Source organism: Engraulis encrasicolus, chromosome 19, assembly GCF_034702125.1.
Source record: "Engraulis encrasicolus isolate BLACKSEA-1 chromosome 19, IST_EnEncr_1.0, whole genome shotgun sequence".
Lineage (NCBI taxonomy): Eukaryota > Metazoa > Chordata > Actinopteri > Clupeiformes > Engraulidae > Engraulis > Engraulis encrasicolus.
Genome location: NC_085875.1, coordinates 38,185,892 through 38,213,803, shown reverse-complemented (window position 1 = coordinate 38,213,803; position 27,912 = coordinate 38,185,892). Strand labels below are relative to the sequence as shown.

The window sequence follows — 27,912 nt, the reverse complement described above, 5'->3', positions numbered from 1 at the left end:
ATCGACACCCCCTTCCCCTATAAAACAGTCACTTTAGGAGATTTCAATCCTTTCTCCTGGATGTCTAAGGAACAACCAATAGTTTCAGACATTTTAAATAAAGAGGTCAGCTGAAATGTTGTTAAATGTTGCTTTTATTTTTGCAAGATGAAGGGTTTAGGCTGAACAATCTAAGATAAATGAACAATATTAGGCACTTGATGTAAAAGTTATGTGCATTCTGACTTGTGAAAGCCAGGCCAGTTATCAAATAATTCTCTGTTAAGCATGTGTGGTAAGACTTATTTTGGTGTTGAAAGAATTGTGAGAGGTGAAAACGATGGAATGTACCAATATTTGTGCAAACATGTGCCCAGCAGTGCACAGAATTGAAGATTGTATACCAGTAACAAGTTAATAAAGGTAATAAAGGTAATAAGAGAACAAGGTTTTCTGAAAAGATCAGCCATGAGATAAGGTGGTTGGTCTTCTCCTGATGCTTGCTAGATCAGTTCTGCAAGTTCCATAAAGGGTTGCCAGATGTGACTGTAGATTTCCAGATCAATAATTTTCGCAAACCAGCTGGAGCCTCTAAATCCTGTACACTTTAGACTAAAATCTATTGATTTATATGGGCATATAGAAAAACCCACCCAATGCGTTTTTTTTAACCTGCAGATTGACATTCAATCAGTCCAACTGGGTAGGAAACAGCCCAACCTGGCAACCCTGACTCCATATGGTATTCCACGGAGCTCCATACATCCATCTGGGATCGACCGGGTGGGAAGACTTCAAGAGAGCAAAAAATAATTGGTAACGAGCAGGATTCTACATAGGTGATTTTTTGGTGAATTCAGACAACAATGGTGGATCAACAGTGAAGATTCATGCTTTGACATTGATTTAGCCACTTCAACTGTGTTATTGAATCATCTCTTGCTCCTTTAAAATCCTTCTCATTAAGTGCAATCCCAAATTAATATGTGGATCTACATTACATTTATCTGGCAATAGTCAAGTTAGTCTCCTAGTAAGCCCACAGAACAAGACAAGGGGATGCTTCTGAGGGCGATACTTCAGTAGTCAATGGTCTTTGAATAGAGTGTGACTAACAGTCAGTCAGTGTTTCATGACAAGATACTCAACCACTACACAGAGGTTACAGCAATTGCTACCATCATCCAAATTCAGGGTATAGGAACATACAGTGTATTACAGGCGCTAAGACTCAGTGACTCTAGCATTAAAACTTTTTCAAAAGAAACAAAAAAGAGACTGTGTGCTTGGTTCTACATTTTAGTATAGCAGGACGTTTTTGCTTTCTTGTGGTTATATGGTAACAGAAGGTCATGGGTACACTGCTGTGGAATAGAGTGCCTAAAGTCACGCCCTTCTACTTCGGGACCATGGGTCATATCTTGCCAACATTTTGAATGAGAAGTGAATGGAAAGGGTCAAGCTAAAATCCAGATTCTCCTTGACATGTGCCCTGGATTTCATTTATGATAGCAGTGGCTTGTAAAAAAATTGGATTAGCTTCAGAAGACCATTCCTTTTTGGCAGGCAACAAAAGTTACTTTGCGCTTTGTGCAAGGCTGAAGTCAGGCAGCCAACCCAATTGTGGCCACTGTGTCCAGCTCAGCACATCAGATATTTGACCTCTCTTGTGTAGTCCAAATAATTACATATTTTTGCAAGCACACAACCCACAGATTGCTTGTAAAGTCGGCAATCACACAATTGGCTGTCATTAATTGTGTGTGTGATCCAGGGAAAAAGGCGAAGTGGATCATAAGATACTGTATTTTTGATTTGTCCATTAGATCCCAGACAAAATGTTTGACTTCTCAGCCCTTGTGAAGGGTCCGGAAGTGGGCGGAGACTTAGGCACTCTATGGGGAGGGTGGATGGGAGTCTACTGGTCCAGCTTCAGGGCCCGCGCTGCTTCCTCGATGGCTTCGCGAGGCTCACTAGGGGGAGGGATCTTCAGGTCGGTGGGTTCCACCCCCCAGATCTCCCTGGCGTAATCGGTGATGGTGCGATCGCTGGAGAACTTTCCGGAGGCGGCAATGTTCTTGATCACCATCCTGGTCCATTCTTTTGGATCCTGAGGGTACGTGGGTTCACAGATGGTTATTTCTTTTAATCAAAACGCATGCACGCGCACACACACATACGCACACACATACACACGCACACGTAAGTGCACGCACATACGCGCGCGCACACACACACACACACACACACACACACACACACACACACACACACACACACACACACACACACACACACACACACACACACACACACACACACACACACACACACACACACACACACACACACACAGTTGAGTTACCTGGTAGAGGACATTCACTTTCTCCTGACATTCAATGTAAGACTCAAAATCAGCGAAAACCTTGAACCTAAAAAAAAACATGAAACATGGGTTTAATGGCATGATATGAGCGCCACTTGATAACGCATTGATCTGACATGCGTATTAATAAGAAGTAAATAAGCTGAGCAGAAAAGAAAAGGGGAAAAAAGCTGACCCATATTCTACATTCAAACTCTGAGCCGAACTAGCTGGCATCCATTACATATCCCCTCTTCATCTGTTCACAACAAAGACAGTATACTGTACTGCCTGCCCATATTGTGTCATTCCTCATAAAACAACGTATAATACCGCGCATTAACCCATTTTAGCCTGATGGCTCGTATATGTTGTTTGACCTTTGGTGCCTGGAGACACATACTGTATACGCTGCATTCAGGCTCTTGAGATTTTTGCTTTTTACACAAAAATGTGGGTATGTTACAGCTGAATGAACACATTCTAATGCAAGATGAGGGTCTTAGGGTTTAAATGCAACTTATTTCAGGTTTTTTATGTGCATCAGAGGCTAAGATACTTTCCCAATAAGGGCTTAGGTATTCAGCAGATTTTTTGCAGGTGCTTTAGGCATCAATGGTTTGCAAGCAATGTGACGCGACTGGTTATGTCAGAATTGCATTCCATTCCATGTGTTGGACTGACCCAACGGAATGTGACTTAAAGCAGTGACAAGTGACCAAACGTGTTGCATACACAGCTTCCTTTGTCGTGCAGCCTGCTTCCCCTTTTGAAAAGTCAGGCAACGTGGACATTGGCTGTAGAGGACATTGGCAGCTGGTTAGCATACATGTATTACTATAAAGGTAGAATTTAATGTGGACATCATTCACAGTGTTCAGTGCAACACAACGGTGACAGTTTGGACAGTCTTAGAAGGAAAATCCTTATGTGCATAGAGATGTGCATAGTGGTTTGAGCACCCAGATTAGTCTACCGAGAGACAGCCCCTGTCTATGTCTGCTGTTCTATCCAATGCGGCCATTTTAAAAAGCGATAAAAACAGGGTGCATGGTGGCTCAAACGGCTAAGGCACCATACTGTTATAGCAGGGGCACAGGTGCGATTACAACCCTAGGTCATTTCCCGATCCTTCCCCACCTCTCCCATTCATTTCCTGTCACTCTCGTAAACTGTCCTGTCTAAATTAAGGCTTACAGACCCCCCAATAAATAAATAAATAAATAATAAACAAATAAACTAAAATCCAATAAACAATAAAAGCAGAGTGCGCACCGGTCGTGTTTGAAAAGCATGTCGATGATGTCCTTGAAGAGCTCAGGCTGGCGAGGGGAGAAGAAGCCGCTCTTGATCTGGTCAATCACCTGCTTCAGCTCAGGCAGCTCCTCATAGTACTTCATGGCATCGTACCTGAGAAAGGCCAAAACGTGACAATAAGATTAACTGACAAGAAATTCATTTATTCACTCATTCATTCATTCATTCATTCATAGGCAATCAACTGACCAACTAGCCAAACGGTGACTGAGAGGGCAAAATATGACAAGCTGTTTAGCTGGCAAGCCATCCATTCATTGGCAATCAACTGACAAACCAACCAAAAAAATCGGTTTCCTCATAGTTGATCCATTCATCCTGTTGATCTGCTGACGTTGCATACTTTTTGGGGTGGTATTTGGAGTACTGTAAACAAGCCATGCCACTAATACAATGGGTCTTGGACAGGGCAGAACAAAAAAATGTGGCGGTTGAAATTGGTAGGAATTCTCCTTTAACCCAGTAAGACACAGTCCCTTTTCAATATAAATTAGCAGTTACCAGAAAGGCAACGAGCAAGTCATAATGTATTACTAAAGGCCCCGTGCACAGTCATAGTAGTTGTATGGTATTAAAGGTTTTTCAGTGGCTATTACAGTGTTCCAAGCGTTAAAACCCCTTAAGGAGCGGCTTTATAAATTCATTGTTACCAGTATGGTAATGACCAAGTCGTGGTGCATTACTAAAGGGCCTGTGTTGTGTCATAGTATTGTAGTGCTATGGTAGTTACATTTCAATGTCTATTACAGCGTGCCTCAGGAGGTACGGCGCGCATTAAGGGGTTAAGGGGCTATGGCTAGGGCCGCTGAGAACTTTGACCGGGCCTTGGATGAAGTCATCTGAAAGCCCCCCTCCCCCCAATACATACAATGCAATCAGAACCCAATTCGGGCCTGAAGATATCAGAGTCATACTGTATTTGATCTTTTCTAGTAAACAACAATGGTTTATACAGCCTATTCATAGGTTTCATTAAAATCATTTCATAGATTGTGTGCACATAATGAAGAACCTATTCTCGACACAGATAGCTACGTAGCCTATATGGATGAAGAAGTTAATAATGAATAATATTGAAATTAAGAATACAACTTGTAACCTATTGTGTACATGTGGACACCAAAGTCCAAAGTTGCCATGTTGATTGGATCACTTGCTTAACTACACTGATTGAATCCATTGCTGAGACTTGAGTGTGTATGGATCGGTCTGAAGCAGTTGCAAATGTAAAGGTACCCTTTCACTCCTTGCAAGTATAACCTCATGATTAATGGAAGAACAGGTTATTATTCTCATATGAAAGAATGAATAAGGTTGGTTCGCAGTAAAGCTTAATTCTATTCTATCAACTTCATTCTGCTCACCTCGTATCAACATTTGGTTGTTGAGTTCTTGGGGTGCTCAATCAATAGGGTCACAAGAGTGACTAATCAAATCAAATGACTTCAGGAAATAGGTAAGGACTTAGGAACTGAAAGGTAAACAGAACCTCTCAGTAAAGCCCCAAGGATCCTGGACCAAGAGGTGACATCCCAAGAAACCTACAAAAGACCTGCTTTTGGAGAATGAAGACAGTTCTGCTTTCGTGGCTGTGAGGTCAAGACGCAGGCTCCAGAGCCCGGCAATGCTTTAAACATTTGTACTTTTATATGCTGGATGCTTTGGATAAATAAACCAGCCAAATTTTAAGAATTTGACACCATGCTCTCTGACTCTTTTAAAAGAACACGCCGGATTCTGGCTAATACATAGAAAGTTTGCAAAATGGGCTTTTTAATGATTATCATGGTTTGGAGTAGAGTGGCTAAAATCCAACAGCCCCCCCTCCCTTCTCCCTAGGCCCGGGACAACTGACCCCTTTGTCCTCCCCCCTGTCAGATTACTGCCCCTGACTACCTACTACCACCACTGGTGGGCGCTCACCCCTCTTTGTCCAGCTCTGCCACGTCCTCCACCCTCATGCCGAATATGAAGAGGTTGTCCTCGCCCGCCTCCTCCGCCATCTCCACGTTGGCCCCGTCCATGGTGCCGATGGTGAGGGCTCCGTTCAGCATGAACTTCATGTTGCCTGTGCCTGACGCCTCGGTGCCCGCCGTGGAGATCTGCTCCGACAGGTCCGTGGCAGGGATGACTGGGGTGGGTGGGCAGAGAACACATAGACATGACTGGCTGACACAGGGTTGTTTGTCTGAGAGGTGGCATGGTTGTTTTTTCCCTCCCCAAGTGTATCACACAATTTCTGTGCAAACAGACATTACAGTATTCTCTCTCTCTCTCTCTCTCTCTCTCTCTCTCTCTCTCTCTCTCTCTCTCTCTCTCTCTCTCTCTCTCTCTCTCTCTCTCTCTCTCTCTCTCTCTCTCTCTCTCTCTCTCTCTCTCTCTCTCTCTCTCTCTCGTTTCATGGGTTGAAGAGCTGTGACTGTTGAAGGTGTGCGCGTATGTTTTTAGAGTGAGCAAGATATTGTAAACACAAATGCCCATTGCACTCTTACATTAATTCTTACATGTACAATACATATGTATTGAGAACTATCCAGTTTATGAATTATACTGTATACTGTATACTGTAGTGTAACTAGTAATGATGCTGTAAATAGTGATTTATATAGTATATACATTATTTACCTTTTTCTGCCAGGGACACCCTGTAGTTCTCAAGGTAGATGACCTTAAGCTTGCTGCCCACTATGGGGTCATTGTTGACCACCTCTGCCACTGAGGTGATGAGCTTGATGATCATCTTGGCCATGTGGTACCCCGGAGCAGCCTACAGGGGGAGACATACATCACATTATTGGCAACAGAGTGAGTGAGTGAGTGAGTGAGTGAGTGAGTGAGTGAGTGAGTGAGTGAGTGAGTGAGTGAGTGAGTGAGAGAGAGAGAGAGAGAGAGCCTGAGGAATAGAAGGATAGGGAGGGAGAGCTTTTTAGACAATGAATGGCACAAATGCCATTCCTGCAAACCTTCATTGTACTTTGAAAAATGGCCATCATCTGTTCATACCAAACTGTTGAAGCAGTTTGAGCTGCATGTTGGGATCATACCTCCTTCTGCTGAGGGTGACGGAGGCACATTATTCTCCATTCTACCTTCATGTGCATCCATATATAAATGTGACTGGGTTTCTGTTTTTGTAAAACATAACAGCGCATTCGAGCACACTTCCAAAAAAATCATTCCATTTAGAGAATGAGTTCTGACAGATCCTGGAACAGGTGTGACCTTACATAGCACACCAGTCACAACATAGCAGGAGTTTACTACTGTTGGCTGGCCTACTTCAATCCATGAAATGAATTTCCGTACTTCATTTAATTAATATTTTTATGTGGGTCTTTTGGGCCTGTATTGTTTGATAAGGCAGTAGAGACAGGAAATGGTTGAGAGTGAGAGTGAGAGAGTGAGTGAGTGAGTGAGTGAGTGAGTGAGTGAGTGAGTGAGTGCGTATACATGCAGTTCAGTATCCCGAATATGATCGGAATATTAAGTATCCCGAATTTGCATTTGCGCATATAAACACTTCAGTATCCCGAATAAGCCCTTATTCGGGATACTGAGAAATCGGGATATGCTAGGTGGAGTTTTCCGAAAGAAGCCGGGATACTGACGCATGTATACACCTTATCCCGAATACAGGGGCTTCCCATGGAACGCTGTTGCTGGTATCCAGGCTACACGCATTTGAAGAGAATTCTATAACGGCCAAGAATGTAGACTGGGATATAACGTTCTGTGCGCATATAAACACCTTATCCCGAATATGATCATAACCGGGATAAGCCTCATATTCGGGATACTGAACTGCATGTAAACGCACTCAGTGAGTGAGTGAGTGAGTGAGTGAGTGAGTGAGTGAGTGAGTGAGTGAGTGAGTGAGTGAGTGAGTGAGTGAGTGAGTGAGTGAGTGAGTGAGTGAGTGAGTGAGTGAGTGAGTGAGTGAGTGAGTGAGTGAGTGAGTGAGTGAGTGAGTGAGTGAGTGAGTGAGAGAGAGAGAGAGAGAGAGAGAGAGAGAGAGAGAGACGGGGTAGGGGTGGCAAATGACCCAGGCTGGATTCGAAGTGACTCCAAGCAATGTTGTCCACACATGGTATGGCACAGCACATTAGCACAGTGTAGCACAGTGACACTGAGGAGAATTTTAACCCAAGGCAATAGTGGATTTACCCAATTGTCAGTTTTAGCAGCTACAGACCAGCTGATCTTCCTGGTGCTGAAGAGAAGAATTGGAGGAGGAGGAGGAGGAGGAAGATGAAGAGAAGGAGGAAGATGATGATGAGGAGGAGGAGGCAATGAGGAGGAATATGAGGAGGAGGAAGAGGAGGAGGAGGAGGAGGAGGAAGATGAGGAGGTGTAAGAGAAGGAGAGGGGGAGGAGGAAGAGGAGGAAGGAGAGGAGAAGGGGACACCTGCACCTACCTTGCCTCCGATGATGACTGTGCGTGGGACAAAAGGTGCATTGGGCTTCTTCTTGATGCCTGGAATGAAATCATTTGAAATTTTAATGGCTGGAATAAAATAAATGTGAGCGTGGTCTGTCTCGCTGTACATGCATGCATGCATGTGCGCGCGTGCCTGACTGGATTGCGTAAGTATAGGACCATATCTACGAACTGTACTGTATGCATGTACTAAACAAAACTGGTGTGTGTAATGATGTACTGCAGGTACAGTAAATGTTTCTCGCTCTTCCTCACTGTGTGTGGGTCTGTGTGTGTGTGTGTCTGTCTGTCTGTGTGTGTGTGTGAGCGAGAGAGTGTGCATGCGTTCCTATGGCCATCCTTACGGTTGTACATGGTGATGATGTGGAGGCAGTTGAGCAGTTGGCGTTTGTACTCGTGGATCCTCTTGACGTGCACGTCAAATATGGAGGAAGGGTTGATCTTCACCTTGTACTCTCTCTCCAGGTACTGGGAAAACTTCAGCTTGTTGTCCTGACAACACACATAATAATGCTAACTGTGAAAACAGACTGAAGAGGCAAAAGTGGTTCAAAAGAATCCTTCTGGACCAGTGCTCTGGACTAGTGTTGTGATATTCGTAAAAAAAAAACAATTATTTTGAACGGCTCCAAGAAGTGAACAATGGGAACTGAATCATAGCACCGATCATCAAATCTAGCGGGGTTTTTTTCGATCATTTTTCATTGACCTTCACGTGAGTGCTTCAATTTTTGGGAAAAAAACACAAGTGTCTGCCTCAGAGAGTGGCTGAAACAGGTCTTTAGAAATAAGAGGACAATCAGTTCAAAGAGCAATAAATCCCATCTCTACTCTGGACTGTACAGATCAAACACAGTAAAAGTGGCAAAAGGTTACACAAAGTTCGATCAGGTTGAGCAACCAACCGAAGTTCGTTTGAAAGAGGACAGGGAGACATTCCATTGGTTGCAGATGATTTGTCTCAGAGCTCTTTCCCTAACCAGAAGTTTAACATCTCTTTCATTTCTCTTTTGATGACCAAAACACCTCCCTAAATGTGCTGCTTTTCACTCTCTTTTGTATATGTATAAAGCCAATTACTTTGTCTCTTTTGCCACAATCAGTGTGTTTGCAAGCATTGCTGGCAACTGGACTTCTTCTTGGATCTGGGAAGTTATGTTCCTCCTCCTAAATATCTCATCAGTTCCCATCGCTAACATTACAAATCAGTAATAAAAACCATGATTGTCTCATTAACATCAAGTTCTTCAGTGATGTGTCTGAGATTTCTCATTCATGAAATAACGATAGCCAAAGCTGTTATGTGGTAAGCAACTGACGATGTTAAGTGATCCATCCATCCATCCATCCATCCATCCATCCATCCATATTAAGTAAATTGTGATGGGTAATAACTCCTTTGGAATATTTATTAGCTTTCAACTATTATTTTAGTTTACCAATATACCAATATTAGCTTTGCATGTTCCAATATCGTGATCTTATTTGGATAAAAGGTAAACAAATTCATTGACAATTGAATTGATCGTTTATCATGTTAGGCAGTAGAGTGGAATCATGCCATTTGACAGAAACACCTGGCACATTTTTTTTATCGCATGGCAACAGGTGCACCAAAAAGCGTGACCGGGCTTGCAGGGAACAATTCCAGACAATACCGGCAAATGCAATCCAAAGCTCTGGTATGTCCTTGTTTATCTGTCTGACTCAGCAATGAGCAAGCAATAAAGGATTGTGTGCTTTGGGCCTGAGCCTGCCCTTACCTGCATTGCTGTGTGTGTGTGTGTGTGTGTGTGTGTGTGTGTGTGTGTGTGTGTGTGTGTGTGTGTGTGTGTGTGTGTGTGTGTGTGTGTGTGTGTGTGTGTGTGTGTGTGTGTGTGTGTTTGTGTGTGTGTGTGTGTGTGTGTGTGTGTGTGTGTGTGTGTGTGTGTGTACACACGCACGAACGTGTGTGTGTGTGTGTGTGTGTGTTTAACAGGAGAAATGGACAGACTGCCTCAGGTTAGATACAGGACAGAGCTCTTTGTTACTCTGTCGGCTGCAATCCCTCATTTCCACCGGAGTGCTCTGAGGGAAATGACGGCAGGGGATGTGTTGTGCAATATTAAATACCGCATGAGCGCTCGCATGAGAAACCAAGAGAAAGCGGCCGTGAGAGAAATACTGAGTGAACAAGAAGAGGATGTATACAGTAAGTATGAGGAAAAGACAAAGACAGGTGGTGAGAAAGGATAGAAAGAAAGAAAGAAAGAAAGAAAGAAAGAAAGAAAGAAAGAAAGAAAGAAAGAAAGAAAGAAAGAAAGAAAGAAAGAAAGAAAGAAAGAAAAAGATACATCACGATGAACCATATGCCTTCATGTCCTCCTGTTGTCTGGATAGCATGTCAGGACTCTGTGTAGCCTAGAGGTTTGTAGTTCTTATCCTCTGAAGGCTGTTGCCAAAGCATAGCTACCATATCCACAGTGCAGTGTGACTTAGGAGCACAGTATGTACAGTAAGCTGGTTCTAAATGTTCTAACTTGTGTAGGGTCTGCAATTGAGGCCTAAAGACATATATATGACCTTAGCCTCACTGGAAGAATATGCAATTTAAAAAGGTGTCTTCTGTCAAAAGATAAGGGCAAAAACTCCATGAAATACATATACTGGTTATATGGGCCAATACATATGAATAATATTTATGGGCCAGAACAGAAAAATGAAAGATGAATTATCTTCAAGCTCCAAATAGTCATAGAGTAGAGCAGATGCTTACAGCTTAACTTGGGTGAATGAGAATCTTCTTTAGACATTGTGAGCTCCCATTCTTCTGTTTGAAACAACAGATTCAAGACCTATATGTATTAGGTTCATTATGTCTAACTGTTCAACTTAAACTTTTACATGTCTGAAGGCAAAAGAAAACCTATAGTGTTTAAGATTCAAGACCTGATCACCAGAGCCGACTACAGGGTCAGCTGGGGGCCCAAGCGAAAATTCAAAGCGATGAACATTTTAAACAAAATCACCATTAGTGTAGTGAAGTATGTGCCGCTATTCACCATCTAGGCTGTTTGCCTAACCAGTTCACGGGCACCCTCTGATCCAAGCTACCCTTCCCTGAAGGCTATCTACTTCTCATGGGGTGGAAATATGGAACCAGTTGGTTCTGGAGATCTTCTTTGTTTTTCAAATCTCATTCCTAACAGATGGAGCAGGAAATGGAATGGAAGTACAGTATTGTCTCATTTCCTGCATTGATTTGAGAGCAAAGTCAACCAGGGCCCACAGAATGTACCATCTACCAGGATACATCAATGCTGTGTGTGTGTGCGTGTCCGTGTGCGTGTGTGTGTGTGTGTGTGCGCACGCCTGTGTGTCTGCTGGACGGCTTTAATCTGTTGGACTGTCCCGGAAATTTGATGCCTCATAAATGTGGACTACCAAGATGTAATCAAGTAAAGAACATACACGTAGACTGTGTTTTTCTGTTCCGTGTGTGTGTGTGTGTGTGTGTGTGTGTGTGTGTGTGTGTGTGTGTGTGTGTGTGTGTGTGTGTGTGTGTGTGTGAGAGAGAGTGTGTGCTTACCTGTTTGACCTTGGACACATCTCGGATGAAGGCGTCATCATCTACCAGCTCATTGAGTTTCTGTAGCTGACTGAGGTCCTTAACGTATTCCTCCCCAATGGCCTGAAAAAAAATAATATTATGTAAGGTCGACAAAGTCTGCCCACTTCATTGAAAATGTGATAATATGTTGTGCTTATTTCGTTCACACTCTTACTCCTGGCTTTACCGATGTAGTAAATGTGATCAGTTAGGTAGTTACAGTGGAAACAGTTAAATAATTTCGATCCTAAAGTGGAAAGGGGAAGCAGCCAGGGCGAGTTTGAAGTCAGAATGTGGTTGCAAAATTAAAATTCCATATATCTCATGCCGCCATTACGGGACACTCTTCATTACAATGTTTTTATGGCCGTGTGACTGGGTTTTAATTGTCTTTACAGGTTCAGATAGTAAGGATCCAAACTGGTAATCAGTTCTCCAATCTTAAAGTCAGGAACGGATATCCTCATAATACAATCATCACTGATAAGTTAGTGGGGCGGAATTGGGAGACGGGCGGAATTACGCAAATTCAGACAACTCACATAGTATAACAAAATATATTATGAAGAACAAAACAAATATACAGAGGCTAGAATAATATACTAGAATAAAATACTACGCATACTCAGTATTTACATTAGATTTTGCCCATACAATAAGGTTTGTGATTACCACTTCTACTACTACTACTGCTACCAAAGATTTTCCCACATCTCTGCTACCACTACTACTACTACTACTACTACTACTAATAATAATATGCATTTCTAGATTTTAGAATGTCTTAGAATTTACTACTTAAAAAGGATAATGTGCTTCTAAGCAACTTTCCGTGCTGTGCCAAACCGCCATGAATCCTTTCCAAATTCAGCCCATCCTTCTGCTTTTGTATAGTGCTTCATTAGTAAGAAGAACACCATCATGTTTATTCAAAGATTAACCCCCCAGCCTTGAACACACCCCTGCCCTACCTCAGCTATCAGGTCTGCCAGTCCAGGGTTGCACAGCAACAGCCAGCGTCTGGGAGTGATTCCGTTGGTCTTGTTCTGGAATTTGTCTGGCTCAAGCTCGCTGAAGTCACGGAACCTGCAGGAGGTGCAATAACAACAGTGGCTATTTGTAAGCAGTTCACGTTGATCATAGAAAAGAATTTAAATATGTCGTGAAGCCCCTGTGCCAAGTTTTTCATTTGTTTTCCAAACACGAGTGACATTGACGTTTGAGTCTGACTACCTATACATGGCCATGGCAGGTACCCGGATAACTGCTACATAAGTACTTCCGTACAAAGGCAAAGTGCAGTAACTACATTTTTCTTTCCCTCAAAATTCACTATAGACTGAATATGGTCTTCATATCTGCTCCTTGTGACAAAGCCTAGCTGGCACGACAGAATCATTCACGTATGAAATGAAAAGAATTTAGAGGCAATGGCAAGTCATTTTAAATATTCAGGCTAACTCCAGTCTTTCAAGTAGTTGGGCAGACTATACAGCATGTCTTATACTTGAAGGGAATAAGATGTTTTGTGTATGTTACAGTAGTGTGTGTGTGTGCTTGCGACTGTGTGTGCATATGCACATGTGTGTGTGCACGCACATGCATATGTATCTACGTCTGTGTGTGTGTGTGTGTGTGTGTGTGTGTGTGTGTGTGTGTGTGTGTGTGTGTGTGTGTGTCTGTGGGACTCACACGTCGGTTTTGATGATGTTGGAGTGTATCTCGGCCACACCATTGACTGCGTGCGACCCCACAATGCACAGATGGGCCATGTTTACCCTCTTGCCCCCCTCCTCCTCAATCAGGGACATGCGCCGGATACGCTCCATGTCCTCAGGGAACAGAGAGGAGATGTTCTACACAGAAGCAAATGTTAACAATGTCAATATTTTATACAGCACTGTATAGTATAATACAGCATACTATATATGCAATATGAGAGGCGATGTTCTAAACAGAAGTACGGTAAATGTAAATAATGTGAGTAATATATAAAATACTGTATATTATTATCCAGTGCACATACTATACAGTATATAAATACAGCATTCTATACATGTAATGTGAGAGGCGATCTTCTACACAGAAGCAAATGTAAATAATGAGTAAATTAAATGTAAATGTAAATGAGTACATAAATAATATACTGTATATGGCACTGTGTGCATGTTGTTTCATTTGTGTATGCATGTCATTTGCTACAGGTAAACAAATGAGATCAAAATGTTGTTTTACCTTTTGAATATACACTCTCATGAAATACTTTCCTTCGGCTATACAAAGTAATGTTCCAATTGGTTTGGTTACTTACTGTGTGTGTGTGTGTCTGTGTGTGTGTCTGTGTCTGTATGTGTCTTATGGGACTGGTTGATACATTAAAAGATGTGCAGATTTCTAGGTCTATCTCACCTGTGTGGGTGTGTGTGTGTGTGTGTGTGTGTGTGTGTGTGTGTGTGTGTGTGTGTGTGTGTGTGTGTCTTAAGGGGGATTCATACTTGTCGTGACTGGCGCTACCCTCCTTCATACTTCACTCGCGACCTCACTCGCGACCTCACTCGCGACCTCACTCGCGCCGTCACGTGACCCAAAATGACGTCACACGACGTGGCGCGAGCTGCCGTGGCGCGACGTCGTGCACCCCAGATTTTTTGTAACTTGTCGTGCGCCACCAGCGACCATACAGGTAGGCAGACAAAGCAGGAGTTGCGAAGAGAGGCTACAACTACTGTAGGCTACTACAGAATGGATCCTGCATCATTTTGAGGATAATAAAATGTCCTAGAGAGTTATTTTATCTTCTCTCTTAAATGTTGTTCAGTGAAACAATTGTTTACTTTGTTCAGAAGCACGTTGTGTTCGGCGATCTATTTATAAATTCTGCCGCCAGAACAATGCTCTCATATGGTCTTGGAATGATCTGGCAATGTAGGCTACAACAAAAAATATGTTTCAATGTGGTAAGTCACAAGTCAGACTTTCAGTAGCCCTACAGCAGCCGTGTTTGGCTTTCTATTTTACACATCCATAGAACTCACGCTGCGAGTTACGAAAGATACTGCCGTTTCTCTCATGAACAGCAGAGGGCACTTCCGACAATGCGAGCGAAAGCCATTTGAAGTATGAATAGTCTGTCGCAAGTGATGACGTCATTAATGGTTCTCGCGCCACTCGCGCCAAAGTGCACACGTGAAGTATGCAGAGCCCTTTACGCCCAGATGAGCCTGGTTGATGCAGTATATGATCGGCAGGTGTGTGTGTGTGTGTGTGTGTGTGTGTGTGTGTGTGTGTGTGTGTGTGTGTGTGTGTGCGTGTGCGTGCGTGCGTGTCTTACGTCCAGGTGCTCTTGGTTGATGCGGTATATGATCTGCAGGTGTCGGGGCAGGAGGGTTTCCATCAGCTGCACTGGCCAGCGCTCCAGGGCCTCGGGCAGCACTGTGTGGTTGGTGTAGGCAAACGTCCGCTTGGTGATGTCCCAGGCCTGGGGAAACACAGGCAGGCAGGCAGGCAGGCAGGCAGGCAGGCAGGCAGGCAGGCAGGCAGGCAGGCAGGCGGGCGGGCAGGCGGGCAGGCAGGCAGGCAGGCGGGCAGGCAGGCAGGCAGAACAGCGGGCAGGCAGGCAGGAAGGCAGGCGGGCAGGCAGGCAGGAAGGCAGGCAGAAAGACAGAAAGAAGACAGGCAGGCAGAAAGATAGGCAAGCAGGCAGGAAGGCAGGCAAGCAGGCAGAAACACACACACACACACACACACACACACACACACACACACACACACACACACACACACACACACACACACACACACACACACACACACACACACACACACACACACACACACACACACACACACATAAACACACACACAAACACACACACAAACACACACACACGCACACAAACGTACACACAATTAATATTGACTGTGTGCAGATATGATTCTTTATCATAAAATTCCATGATAAAAAATGTCCCTTTTATAACGTGAGTGACCTAAAAAAAACTAACCGTGTCCCAATCCAACTTCTCGATGTCCACAAAGATTCTCATGAGCTCAGGGATGGCCATGGCGGGATGGGTATCATTCAGCTGGATGGCAACCTGTTGGAGAAACACATACGCAAGAACACACACACACATACACACACATGCGCAGTTGCGCACACACACTGATTATTAACACTGTTAACTGCTACAATACAGTGTTGAATATTGTTGTTTCATATGAAATATGATAGGAAAAATTAAAACGTAGAAAGATCAGGAAGCGCGCTCAACACCTTGTCTTCTTATCTTTTACACTGGGTGCTTAACTTCATCAATGAATGAACTCAATTCTCAAAAGAAAGTAAATAAAGAAGCACTCCTCAGATTTCTTTTTTCAATTTTAATCGCCTCACATCACAGACGTTTCGGGCTTACACCCTTCTTCAGTGTGAAATGGCGATTTCACACTGAAGAAGGGTGTAAGCCCGAAACGTCTGTGATGTGAGGCGATTAAAATTGAAAAAAGAAATCTGAGGAGTGCTTCTTTATTTACTTTCTTAGGAAAAATTAAAAGACACATGAAAATTACAATTACACATTTTTGGTGAATCAAATGACATTTCATTACTAAATTACAAATTACATTCAGCACACAATCCTCATCTTTTTAGGGGTCCTGAAGGTGGTAGGTGTTTATTGCAAAGGTGACCACCTAGTAGCCCCTTCACACCCCGTTCCACCATTGGAACACTGTACACAGTACTACACCACTATGGCAGTGCACACAGGGCCTTTAGTAATACGTACATTACAACTTGGTCACTGCCATTCTAGTAACTAGGGATGCACCGATGACACTTTTTTGAAAACCGATACAAGTACGAGTACATTAATGTGTGTACTTGCCAATACGGAGTACCGATACAGATACCTTTTACCATCAAAATACAATGAAAATAAATGCATGGCCTTGGTTTTTTTCCACCTGTGATATTTTTATTGTCAATTTTTCCATGTAGATTTAAATGTCAGTAAATGTATGAGGTGGCACTTTTTTCCATGCTGCTTTCAAGTCCACAGAATGTGACAAGATTTTGCATTGTTTTGTGTAATAGCAGTATCGTTCGTGGTATCGGCAAGTGCTTGACGAGTACGAGTACGAGTACGAGTATAAGGAGCAGTATCGGTATCGGTGCATCCCTAAAAGTAACAGCTAATTTATAATAGGGGTCATGTCTTACTGGGTTAAGTGCTGGAAGAAACCCTGCAAAAAACTGTAATACCAAGTCAAATACCCGGGGTAAAAACCTTAAATACGTATCTACGCACACACCTTTTCCGGAAGGGTGTCGAAAGAGAGGGGGCCACCACTGTTCTTCTTGGAGGTCTTGAACCTGCGGATGACATCTTGAAGGGTGGCCGCCACAACAAAGTACTCCTGCTTCAGACGCAGCTCTTTGCCCTCGAAGAACTACAAGACACAGCATTGTGGGGTTGTGAGATTGATGCACATGGTTAACACAAGATTTGTGGCCTTTACAGACGCTGTACAACCAGTGGAACGCTATAATTGTGACTGAAAAAAATGCTATTACCGTAGTACTTACACTGTGCACAGGGCCTTTAGCAATACATTACAACTTGGTCATCGCCATTCTGGTAACAGCTAATTTATGTCAGGGGCTGTGTTATAAACACACTTGCTACATGAAATATATGATGAAAAAAAGTCAACAAGAAGGTACTTTTGCATTCTGTGAGTAAATACATACAATCTATTTGCTCTGCTTGTAAACAGCTGATTTGAGAACATAATATCTACCCGAGTTGTCCTGCTAATCTGAATCTGATTTAATGAAGGACTGGAGGAAAGGCTTTTCTTTTTTTCTCTTTATCTCTTTTTGGTATTGATAATCTGAAAAAGGACATTTAAATGCCATAGTGTGACTTAAGATACAGACTTGGCCTCGACTCACTCACTGAAGCTGTGTGAACTGCATATGGAAATAAGTCAGTCTTATCCAATGTAATCCATACCATTATCATAGATGCATCAGAGAGTTTCACTCACATTGTCATTAGGGTACAGAACACGAGAAATGTTCTCTGCCAAGTTCCTGTCCAGCACAGCTTGGATGTAATCTCCGACATTGACTGCAGAACATAGAACAAGGCAGGTTTTAGTAGAGTAGTAGAGTTTACTTTATTGTCCCCAAGGGAAAATTTCTTGGGCTTGGGCTTCACCCACTGCAATACATACAGGACTCACATACCCAGCATACAACATGACATAAAAATATAGAAAACATTTCATTTTAAATGAAAGTCTGCCTGGGAAACATGTGACAGCACTCCACAACACACAATACTCATGAACGGCGTGACGTTTTCCATGTGCGTTACGCCCATTTGTGGGGGAAAACAGGCAATGCAAGTCAATTGGTGATGTTGGGGTTTAATAAATGAAAGATAAGGACCTGTAGACAAGCGTTGTTCACGCGCACGTGCCGAAAACGTGTTGTGTTGCCGGCTGTTCAAATAATATAGCCAAACAGCCGTGACTGAAGCATGTACTGTATGTAATGTACTGTGTTCATTTACGGTATCCGATGTAGCATGTAAGTTGATGAGACATTCGGTTTGTTTTCACCCATAAAGGGGCGTAATGCACATTTAGGAGCAAAGTACCTGGATGGCCGTTCATGCCTATGGACACATCTAAATTGTGTTCATGTATTCATGACTCACCCGTGCAAGGGGGCGGCACAAATGGCACCCCAAGTCCAACCGGCAACCCTCGGTCTACAAGCCTGACACCCTAACAGCTATCACTTATGCAATCAAGCATTATATCATACATTTCCAGATTGTCTGAATAGAGGGCACCAGGAGCCAATGGAGTAGAACTGGAGAAAAACAAGAAAGTCTGCTTCTCCCGTTGAACACAGGGAGCTTATATTCACTAGTTTTTTTTTTAAGAGAAAGACTTTTTTTTTAAAAAAAGTACATCATTAAACTTTAATAATGACCTTATTAATATCAATACTGTGTTGTGTGTGGGCCATAAAATAATTATATTGCAACTAGATGAGGACTTCAGAGTGATTGAGCAAGAATGTGTGCAATGTTCATGCTTGCTTACACAAACAGACTGTGTGTGTGAGAGAGAGAGAGAGAGAGAGAGAGAGAGAGAGAGAGAGAGAGAGAGAGAGAGAGAGAGAGAGAGAGAGAGAGAGAGAGAGAGAGAGACTGACTTAGAAGATGGACTCATCAAAAGCATTCTGCTGCCCCAAGTTGATCATGGTAGAGAGAGAGAGCGAGAGAGACAGGCAGACAGACGAGACAGGAAAAGAGACTCACAGTCTTTGAGGTTAAAGTCATTGGGTGCGCGAGCTGACCACAACCTCATGGTGTTGACTGTGTTGTTCATGTAGCCTGGAATAGGAGTGTCATAGGGCATCGCTAAAACCACCTGCACACACAGAGAGAGAGAGAGAGAGAGAGAGAGAGAGAGAGAGAGAGAGAGAGAGAGCGCAAGAGCGAGAGCGAGAGCGAGAGAGAGAGAGAGAGCAAGAGCGAGAGCGAGAGCGAGAGACAGAGAGAGAGAGAAGGAAAGAGAAAAACGAAAAGACAGAGAGTATGAATATGGAGCAAGGTTTATTACGGTTCACAAACAAATTTGGTCCTTGACCTTCAACAAGGCATGCAACTGTGTACCTCTGTTTCTGTGAATGCGTGCGTGCATGCATGCATTTGTTTGTTCATGGGTGTGTGTGTGATTGTGTGTAGCTTGTGTGTGTGTGAATAGTGCGTATACATGCATGTGAATGAGCTGTTGTTTACATGAGTGTGTGTGTGCAAGCCTGGCATACCTGAGTATCAACCCATTTTGAGCCTTCCTCTGTCTCCTCCACTCTCCCGTAGAAGTGCACGGGCAGCATGTACTCAGGGCGGGCCTTCTCCCAGGGGTTGCCGTGCCGCAGCCAATCATCTGCCTCCTCCACCTGACAGCAAGCCAATCACACCAGGGGGGCAGTTATTAACCCTTTGAGGAGTTAAGAGCTTTTCCCAGTCCTTCTAGAATTTCACTTGAACAGTCTAAAGCTCCTCATAGAACTCATTTTTAAAAAAACTGCAGAGCAATGTATTTGTGACATCATACCTGTAGGTAAACTGTTTGCAGAGGGGACTCGCACACATAATGACAAACTCAAACAGAGATTTTTACTTAAAAAACATGATCTGAAAAAATAAAAAACTGTGTTGGAGTTCGTCATTCTGCATGCGAGTCCCCCCAGTAAACAGTCTATGTCTACTTGACCACGGCAACAGAACTAAAAGGACTTGTCAGTAGAGTTCAACAAAAAATGAGTTGCGCTCTGCACACATCATAGGTAGAACTGAAAATGTTTGTAAAAATTCTAATCACATACAGTAGGCTATGGGTGCGTTCGTAAACTCAAGCTGACAATCTGCAAAAAGAATACTGTGCATGGTTTTGACTCTGCATATACTGTGTATGTTCCACTCTTGATAACTGAAGCTCCAAATTTAGTACAAACATTTTCAAAGTCAGAGCTCTGACTGCTGTGTACTCTTGGAGTGGTAGTTTATGAAGATACATGAAAGATATGATCGTACTGTACTTCTCAAAGGGACAAACAAGTAAACCACATTGGGGAAATGCAGTAAACACACATGAATTCTGTCAAGTCACATATCACCACATGCAAGGCATGACAGAAGATTAACATCAGAAGATCTCACAAGTGGTTACTTAAGCAATTTCTCGTAGGAAAGGTGTGGTTTATGATTGCCCATGGCGTCTATTGGGCATTATGAATGTGTCATTTGGCATATACGTACAGTACAGGCCAAAAGTGTGGACTCCTTCTCATTCATGCATTCCCTTTATTTTCGTGGATTTTCGTTGTTTATTTTCATGCAGGGCATCAAAACTGTGCTTGAACAGTTTTGCTGTGTTGACGTCACTGTTTGGCATTTTTTTATATTTTGAAATTATTTTAAATTATTTTGTATATATTTTCATTCTTTTGTTACGCACATAATTATACATGTGTTCATTCACAGTTTTGATGCCCTCCCTGAAAAATGTACTAAGTTCTGTAAATAACCACAAAAATAAAGAGAATTAATTAAATGAGAAGGTGAGTCCACACTTTTGGCCTGTACTGTACATAGCCCATAACCATTCATGTCAGTTATAGCTATTCAAACAAACAGCAGTCATCACCTTTCCACCCCTCTCTGATTGGAATCCAAGATCTGGAACCCTGGCAGTGGGATTGAATCCATGCTGTCTTTCAGATCGGAATGATTATGTAAAGCAACATGGGTTTTCTCAGGCAAGCTAGTACATACCGTGAGCCACACAGACATGCATTGTGTCACTGTGCCAACCACATCCCGGGTTACGGTATGACCACGCGGTATGATGGCGCAGTTAACACAGTTGCAGTGGCTGCGAAATCAATACTCAACTTTACCCAATGCCTACCATCCCAAAGAGCATGTTTACACATTCATACAGTTTGCACTGCAAATACATAGGCCTGACCCTTAGGGGTTGAGTGCAAAAATAACTACTACACTACAGTACAAACAAGCATTTGCAAAGGTCACAGAGTCCACTTTCTGGTCAAGCACTGATATCAGTGTTTCTCGTGTGGGGATTTGTTAGTTACTGTAAGGTAGTTGTTATCTGTAAAGTATCTGTTATATCGAAAAAAATGGTTGATGCATTGTTGAGAAATTGCTGTCACCTCCACCAAGGTTATTGATGAAGGGTCTACTGCCACACATATGCATATATTTTAATCAGCTAATGTAATGCTTCATATTAGAATTGTCATTGGAACGTCTAAGTAAGTAACGACTAGGTAACGACTAGGTAAGACTAAGGCCTTCGATGATGTATTAGTAACCCTGGTGAGCCCTGAAGAAAACTACTTGGCCAAATATTAGATTACATAACACTTTGTTCATACTTTTGTCCTATGCAACTTATAGTTATTTATAAACTTACAGTTTAGGCATAGCTACTGGTTGCAGCCCCTGAACCAGGAATGATGTGGGGTAAGGGGCCCTGCTCAAGAGCACTTCAGCCATGGAGGTTATGAGACTCGAACTTGCAATCTTGGTATTCCAAGACCACCTGCCAAATCAATAGGCCACGGCTGCTCGAATTTTGAACTGGGTGTGATGTGTGTGCACTGATTGGTTCTCAGTGCTGGTCAGCCACTGATACAAGATTACAGATTGGCTGCTGGTGAACTTGCTGATGATGACCCACTTCCTGTCATAGTTAAACTGTGGACTCATGGGACCTTGACCCACTGTGGTTATCAAAGAGTGGAGGGCTCCCTTAGCATATCACACTGGAAATTCCTCAAATACTTTCAGCAGGCACAGACCCTTAGTAACACTGTGAAATAAAGTCAGGTTTCTTGCCAAATGTTACAAAAAAAGACAACAGTAATGTACACATTCCTATCAGGACGTGCAAGCCATTTTGGCAGAAGAGTGCAAACCATTGCATTCTATGTAGAATGTTTTTCAGCCCATGACTAACTGGTATGTCATGACAGGATGGCAGGAAAGACAGCTTTCGTGTGTGTGTGTGTGTGTGTGTGTGTGTGTGTGTGTGTGTGTGTGTGTGTGTGTGTGTGTGTGTGTGTGTGTGTGTGTGTGTGCGTGTGCGTGTGCGTGTGCGTGTGCGTGTGCGTGTGTGTGTGTGTGTGTGTGTCCATGACAATGCCTATTATTATCCCACCATAAGTGTACATGCTACCTATTAATGTAGAATAGTAGAGTATAGTAGAGTAGAGTAGACTAGAGTACTTTTATTAATCCTGAGGTAAATTAAAGGATAACTTCAGCAAATTTCAACATGCAGTTGTAATGCTCATACTACCCTGGACTTGTCAGTACCTGAGATTTTTTTTCTTCAGCCTTTTCAGAGATCCTGGTCATTGTAATGGGGGCAGGTGTTTGTTTACATTTAAAAAAAAAACATTTTTATTTATTCCCAAAAACATCCAAAAGGTTATGCAACATCAGCAGACAACTAGCAAACAGCGATACCTTTTGGGAAAATATTTGGAGTAGCTCTATGTTAAGAATTTTTCAAATGTAAACAAAAGCTGCCCCCATTAGAATAGCTCAGACCTCGGAAAGGGCTGAGCAGAAAAATGTGGCATCACCGGGTACTGGTTAGCACGTGCAATACAACAGCATATTGAAATTGACTGAAGAGGTCCTTTAAGGTGTCTGACAGCTTACATAAATACATAAATACACAAATACAAAAAGCACAGTACACAAAGACCTAATACACAGACCAATCTCACCTGCCAGCCATCTTTGATTCTCTGGTTGAAGATGCCATACTCATAGCGAATACCATACCCATACGCAGCCAGCCCCAGTGTGGCCATGGAGTCCAAGAAGCAGGCTAAGGATAAGCAATGTCACACGTCACTTACTGTGTTTACCAGCCTACAATCACCATTAAATGTCAATTCAAGATTTCTGTGGAATTATTGAGCGTTCATGTGGTAAAAGGATGATGTGCCGAAATGCATGCTGTCTATCATCAGGAAATGTTTATAACCACAGGCATTTAACGGTGCGGCTGGTATAGTACAGTATGTAGAGAATTTGTGACTCCCACTATGGCATGTGGAATTAGCAAATACCAGGACATCAGATATACCAGTTCTGATGCTACCGTATCATAATGAATGAAATAAAAATACCATATTCAGTGGCTGCATTTATTTGCCCAGACGAATGGTGTCTCATGAAAATACCATCCAACATCACCGAATCCAATATCTTCAGTAGTGATCCCAATGATGCAAAACTTCCATGGGTGAGTAGAAAACTCTATTTTACTCTATAAATAAGGGCCCAATTGCAAAAAACGATCTTGTCCTTTAATATTACTTGTGTAGAAAATGTAAGGTTTGGTTGAGTACTTTACTTTTACAGTTGAAAATTAAGTCTGGTTTTAATCGTGCATTGCTACAGGGCTACAAGTTTACAGCCATGACCATATATAGACATTTCAATACTGCGGTTTAGACTGAGCAACTCTACCCATGGGAAGTATGTCTGCTCTATGTGTGTGTGAGAGTGTGTGTGTGTGTGTGTGTGTGTGTGTGTGTGTGTGTGTGTGTGTGTGTGTGTGTGTGTGTGTGTGTGTGTGTGTGTGTGTGTGTGTGTGCGTGTGCGTGTGTGTGTGTATCTATCTCTATGAGATAGTGAGTGTTCTTGCATTTCCTGTCTTTACATGTCATTGCATGTTGGTGTGTAATTTCCCTCAGCAAAGTTCCTCTTCAGCAGTACTTTTCCGAAGAACTCAGAACTCACTACTGTACCGGTACTATCTCCTCATAGAGTAGAATTAGAACAGAAATGACAAAATCCAAACGTGTTTCAATGTGCGTACATAACTGAATTTCTTCCTGGAGCTCGAAAAAAGACTGCTGTTGTTTATAACTAAATGCTTTGGATAACATGACCTAGGTAGATGAGCACCTTCACAGAAAGAGAAAAGAAATAAAATTGAAATGAATAGAAGTGATTTGTGATTATACCTGCCAGTCGACCCAATCCTCCGTTCCCTAGGCCAGCGTCTTCTTCCATCTCCTCCAGGTCCTCCATATCTAGGCCCAACTATGGGAGAATGGGGACACATCAGCACAAGACAGATGAGAGAGAGAGAAGATCGAGAGATAGAGATAGAGAGATAGAGATAGATTGAAAAAAGAGAGATGGATAGATAGACAGAAACAGAATGTGGCAGAATGTGGAAACACTACATCAGCAGAACATACAAAGTAGATGGGGATCTTTGTACACCTCCCTCTAAATTGTGGACCAATCTATGAGAAAATACACCAAAAAAGTAATCGAGAGAACTGGAAGGCCGAACAGCATGGATGGACAGACAGACAGATATATAAGAGAATAATATAGTGTGTGCGTGTGTGTGTGTGTGTGTGTGTGTGTGTGGGGGGGGGGTGTATGTGTCCATGACCATTTAGCCGTGTATTGAGCTTTTGTGACTATGGCCCAATCTCAATTCACCCCTTGGCCCTACCCCTTACCCCTCCCCTCAGTTTTGTGTAGGGGTAGGGGTATCCCAATAGTCGTTAAGGCAGAGGGGTAGAGGTAAGGGGGAGGACTTTGTAGCCCTCAAAAATGAGGGGTTCGGCCAGGCAGACTTCGTTTGGAGGGGTAAGGGGTAGGGGTAAGGGGTGAATTGAGATTGGGCCTATCTGTCAGAGTACCATTCGGCCCTTGGTTGCATGTCATCATGTTGCAGTGTGACATCTAATGTACAAAGCAATAGAATAATGTACAGTGCTCTTAATGAGCTTATTTTATCTACGGTGTGACACCAAAATGTTTGTTTGCAAGGCGGCACCTTGCAAAAGGTAGTTTGCAGAAGTGATCGGATGTGACAAAACATACAGTGAACAATGTCCCTGACAGCAGTGGTAAGCTGATATAGTGGTAAGCTGTATTGTGCGTGTGTGTGTGTGTGTGTGTGTGTGTGTGTGTGTGTGTGTGTGTGTGTGTGTGTGTGTGCGTGTGCGTGTGATTGTGCGTGTGTGTCTGTGTGTGTGTGTGTGTGTGTGTGTGTGTGTGTGTGTGTGTGTGTGTGTGTGTGTGTGTGTGTGTGTGTGTGTGTGTGTGTGTGCAGGGACGGATAATGACTCCATGGGCCCCTGGGCCAGACAACAGGAAAGGCCTCAATGGGAATTTCTAGTTTACGAAAAGATTCAAGGTCTTCGACCAGATGTTTGAGACCCTATGTTGTTATGTTTGGGGTTTGAGGTTTTGTCCGCAGAGAAAGCTTGGGCTACAGGGCCCTCTTAACCCTAGGGCCCCTGGGCCTGGTCTGTGCAGTAATCTGTCCAAGTGTGTGTGTGTGTGTGTGTGTGTGTGTGTGTGTGTGTGTGTGTGTGTGTGTGTGTGTGTGTGTATGTGTCTGTGTGTGTCTGTGTGTGTCTGTGTGTGTGTGTGTGTGTGTGCGCGCGCTAACGTGTGTGTGTGTGTGTGTGACTCTGACAGTGAGAGAGCATTCCATCAATAGGCCAGTCTGAATTATTAACTCTTCCATTATTCTCGTATGCAATAGAGCCTGTTAAGCAGCTGACTGGCAATCCTTAACTGCTGAACTACACGGCAGTAGTAATATGCATTCTGTAAATTGTTGTGTTATGCATTTGTACTAGAGTAGTAGTTTGCAGGTATATCGTCTTATTCGTGAAACACACACACAAGGGAAATCTTTCAATTGGGTATGCAAGTCACAGGATATTTCCACATGTAGACAACACATATGATGCAAATTCGTGCGGCATTACTCATTGTTCCCATAATTGCATCACTAGTGTGTGTGTGTGTGTGAATGTCAGAGAGAGAGCGAGAGAGAGAGAGAGACTGACCTGGTAGATGGACTCGTCACAGGCATTCTGCAGCCCCAAGTTGATCATGGTGTTCTGCAGGGCTCGGCCCATGTAGAACTCCAGGGACAGGTAGTAAACCCTCTGTACGCATGTAAGACATAGGCCTACACATTATAGCAGTGGTTCTTAACCAGGGGTGTGGGTGGGAACCCCCCTGGGGGTGTGTGGAATTTCGTTTGCGTTGAGGTTGTGACCAAAATTCTGCTTGGGGACATTACAATTATTACACCATATCAAAACCATGTTTCGGGCCCCATGTGAAAGCATTATGACATTGATTAATGCCCCAAGCAAGAACCATAGTAATTAATAACTTAAATCATTTTTTGTGCGTGTGCATGTGTAGAAGTTTGGGTTGGGGGTGTGCGTCTTTGTCTTGGGCACCGGTAAGGGGGTGCTTTAAGGGAGAAAGGTTAAGAACCACTGCGTTAGAGCAGTGTTTCCCAACCAGGTGTACGTGTACCACTAGGGGTACGCGAGCACACTGCAGGGGGTACTTGGAAAAGTGTTATTATTATAACAAATGTATGGAGCAGCCACATCAGGACAGAGAAAATGATATAAAAAAAATAATTTGGGGGTACTCATGGCACAACTAAGAGGCGTAGGGGGTACGCAAGACAAAAAAGGTTGGGAAACACTGTGTTAGAGCACAGGTGCCAAACTCAAGGCCCAGGGGGTCAAACCCGGTCTGCTGTGACATTCAATTGGCCCGTGTGATCATTGATGTATATTACAGTGACCCACATACACAATAATAAACAGTAGTAATACGACTTGAAAATGAAATGTTATGTGTTCCAAAGGACATTGTAATAGTAATCAGCAGCAAGGCCTATATACAGCCCATTCATAAACACAGTAAGCTACAGAATATGTGCAGGCACCTGAACTACCATATAATAACAGAGAGAAATTTGTCGAGCTAATTAGGCTATTGGAAGACAGCATGCACAATTGCAGTACATTTTCGAGTAAGTGAGTTTGACCCACGCCAGATTTTGTTTTTGGCCCCCTTGAGAATTTGCGTCAGAGACCTCTCAAAGTAGCCCTTTAAATAAAATATCTTCACGCCCAAAACTCAACTCTGAGGTAGAAAGGCAAGGCAGGCTACACGTCATCTTCATGTCGGTTACGAAATGTACTACATGTCAAACAATTCCCATTACTGAACATAGAACAACATTGCATGCCTTGCTGTAGAACTTTAGGCTCTTTGGTTTGCAGCAGGAACTAGGGATGCCTGTAGCCTACGTGCAGAAAAGGGGGCGTGATGATATTGAGCAACTGCGCAGCGGATAGACTGTTCTGCTTTGAATGACTTTCTTTGTAGTTGTTTAAATGCATGACACAACTGAATTGTGAATTTTCAGGCGTATGCACATCTTGTGTCAACACTTGCAACTGTCACTGGCTTTGAAACACTCACCTTAGGGTCAGTTTCGTAGTAAAACTGTTGCGTCCGAATCCATCTACCCACCAGGTGGTCACGCACGGTGTGCGCGAGGGCAAAGTAGTAATCGCGCGGTGTGGCCACGTTCCTGTCCTTCACCAGAGTGAAGTGCAAATGTCGATTAAAGCCCTTCTTGACCTCGGCAACATTTTCCACGCCGACGATTCCTCTAATGCTGATCTGTTTGCGCTTTTCCTGGTCGGTCAGAGGGGTTGTCATCCTGCAAGACTTCCTTCTTCTGCTATCGGACCAGCATCAGAAGTTCGCCTGAAGTGTGTTTATATAC

General features: G+C 43.1%; 1 protein-coding gene across 1 annotated transcript; it reads right to left on the bottom strand.

The window, feature by feature from the left end:
- Positions 1–116: 116 nt before the first annotated feature.
- Positions 117–27,881, bottom strand: pygl (phosphorylase, glycogen, liver). Its single transcript, XM_063184321.1, has 20 exons — positions 27,603–27,881; positions 26,153–26,254; positions 24,293–24,371; positions 23,042–23,145; positions 19,544–19,675; positions 19,032–19,143; positions 17,743–17,825; positions 17,005–17,142; positions 15,693–15,785; positions 15,020–15,166; positions 13,381–13,544; positions 12,660–12,774; positions 11,668–11,769; positions 8,444–8,591; positions 8,077–8,135; positions 6,287–6,428; positions 5,585–5,792; positions 3,620–3,754; positions 2,345–2,411; positions 117–2,089 (listed from the first exon to the last, which is right to left on the bottom strand). Exons 1-20 carry the CDS (start codon positions 27,843–27,845, stop codon positions 1,898–1,900), a joined length of 2,565 nt encoding a protein of 854 aa, XP_063040391.1. The 5' UTR covers positions 27,846–27,881; the 3' UTR covers positions 117–1,897.
- Between the last annotated feature and the right edge of the window lie 31 nt (positions 27,882–27,912).

Excerpts from the sequence above, each read along its gene's own strand:
- pygl (XM_063184321.1), bottom strand. The coding sequence starts at position 27,845 with ATGACAACCCCTCTGACCGACCAGGAAAAGCGCAAACAGATCAGCATT. Across the intron at positions 24,372-26,152 it reads GTGACGAGTCCATCTACCAG|TTGGGCCTAGATATGGAGGA; the intron begins GTCAGTCTCTCT and ends ATTCTCCCATAG. Across the intron at positions 23,146-24,292 it reads AGGATTGGGTCGACTGGCAG|CCTGCTTCTTGGACTCCATG; the intron begins GTATAATCACAA and ends GCTTATCCTTAG.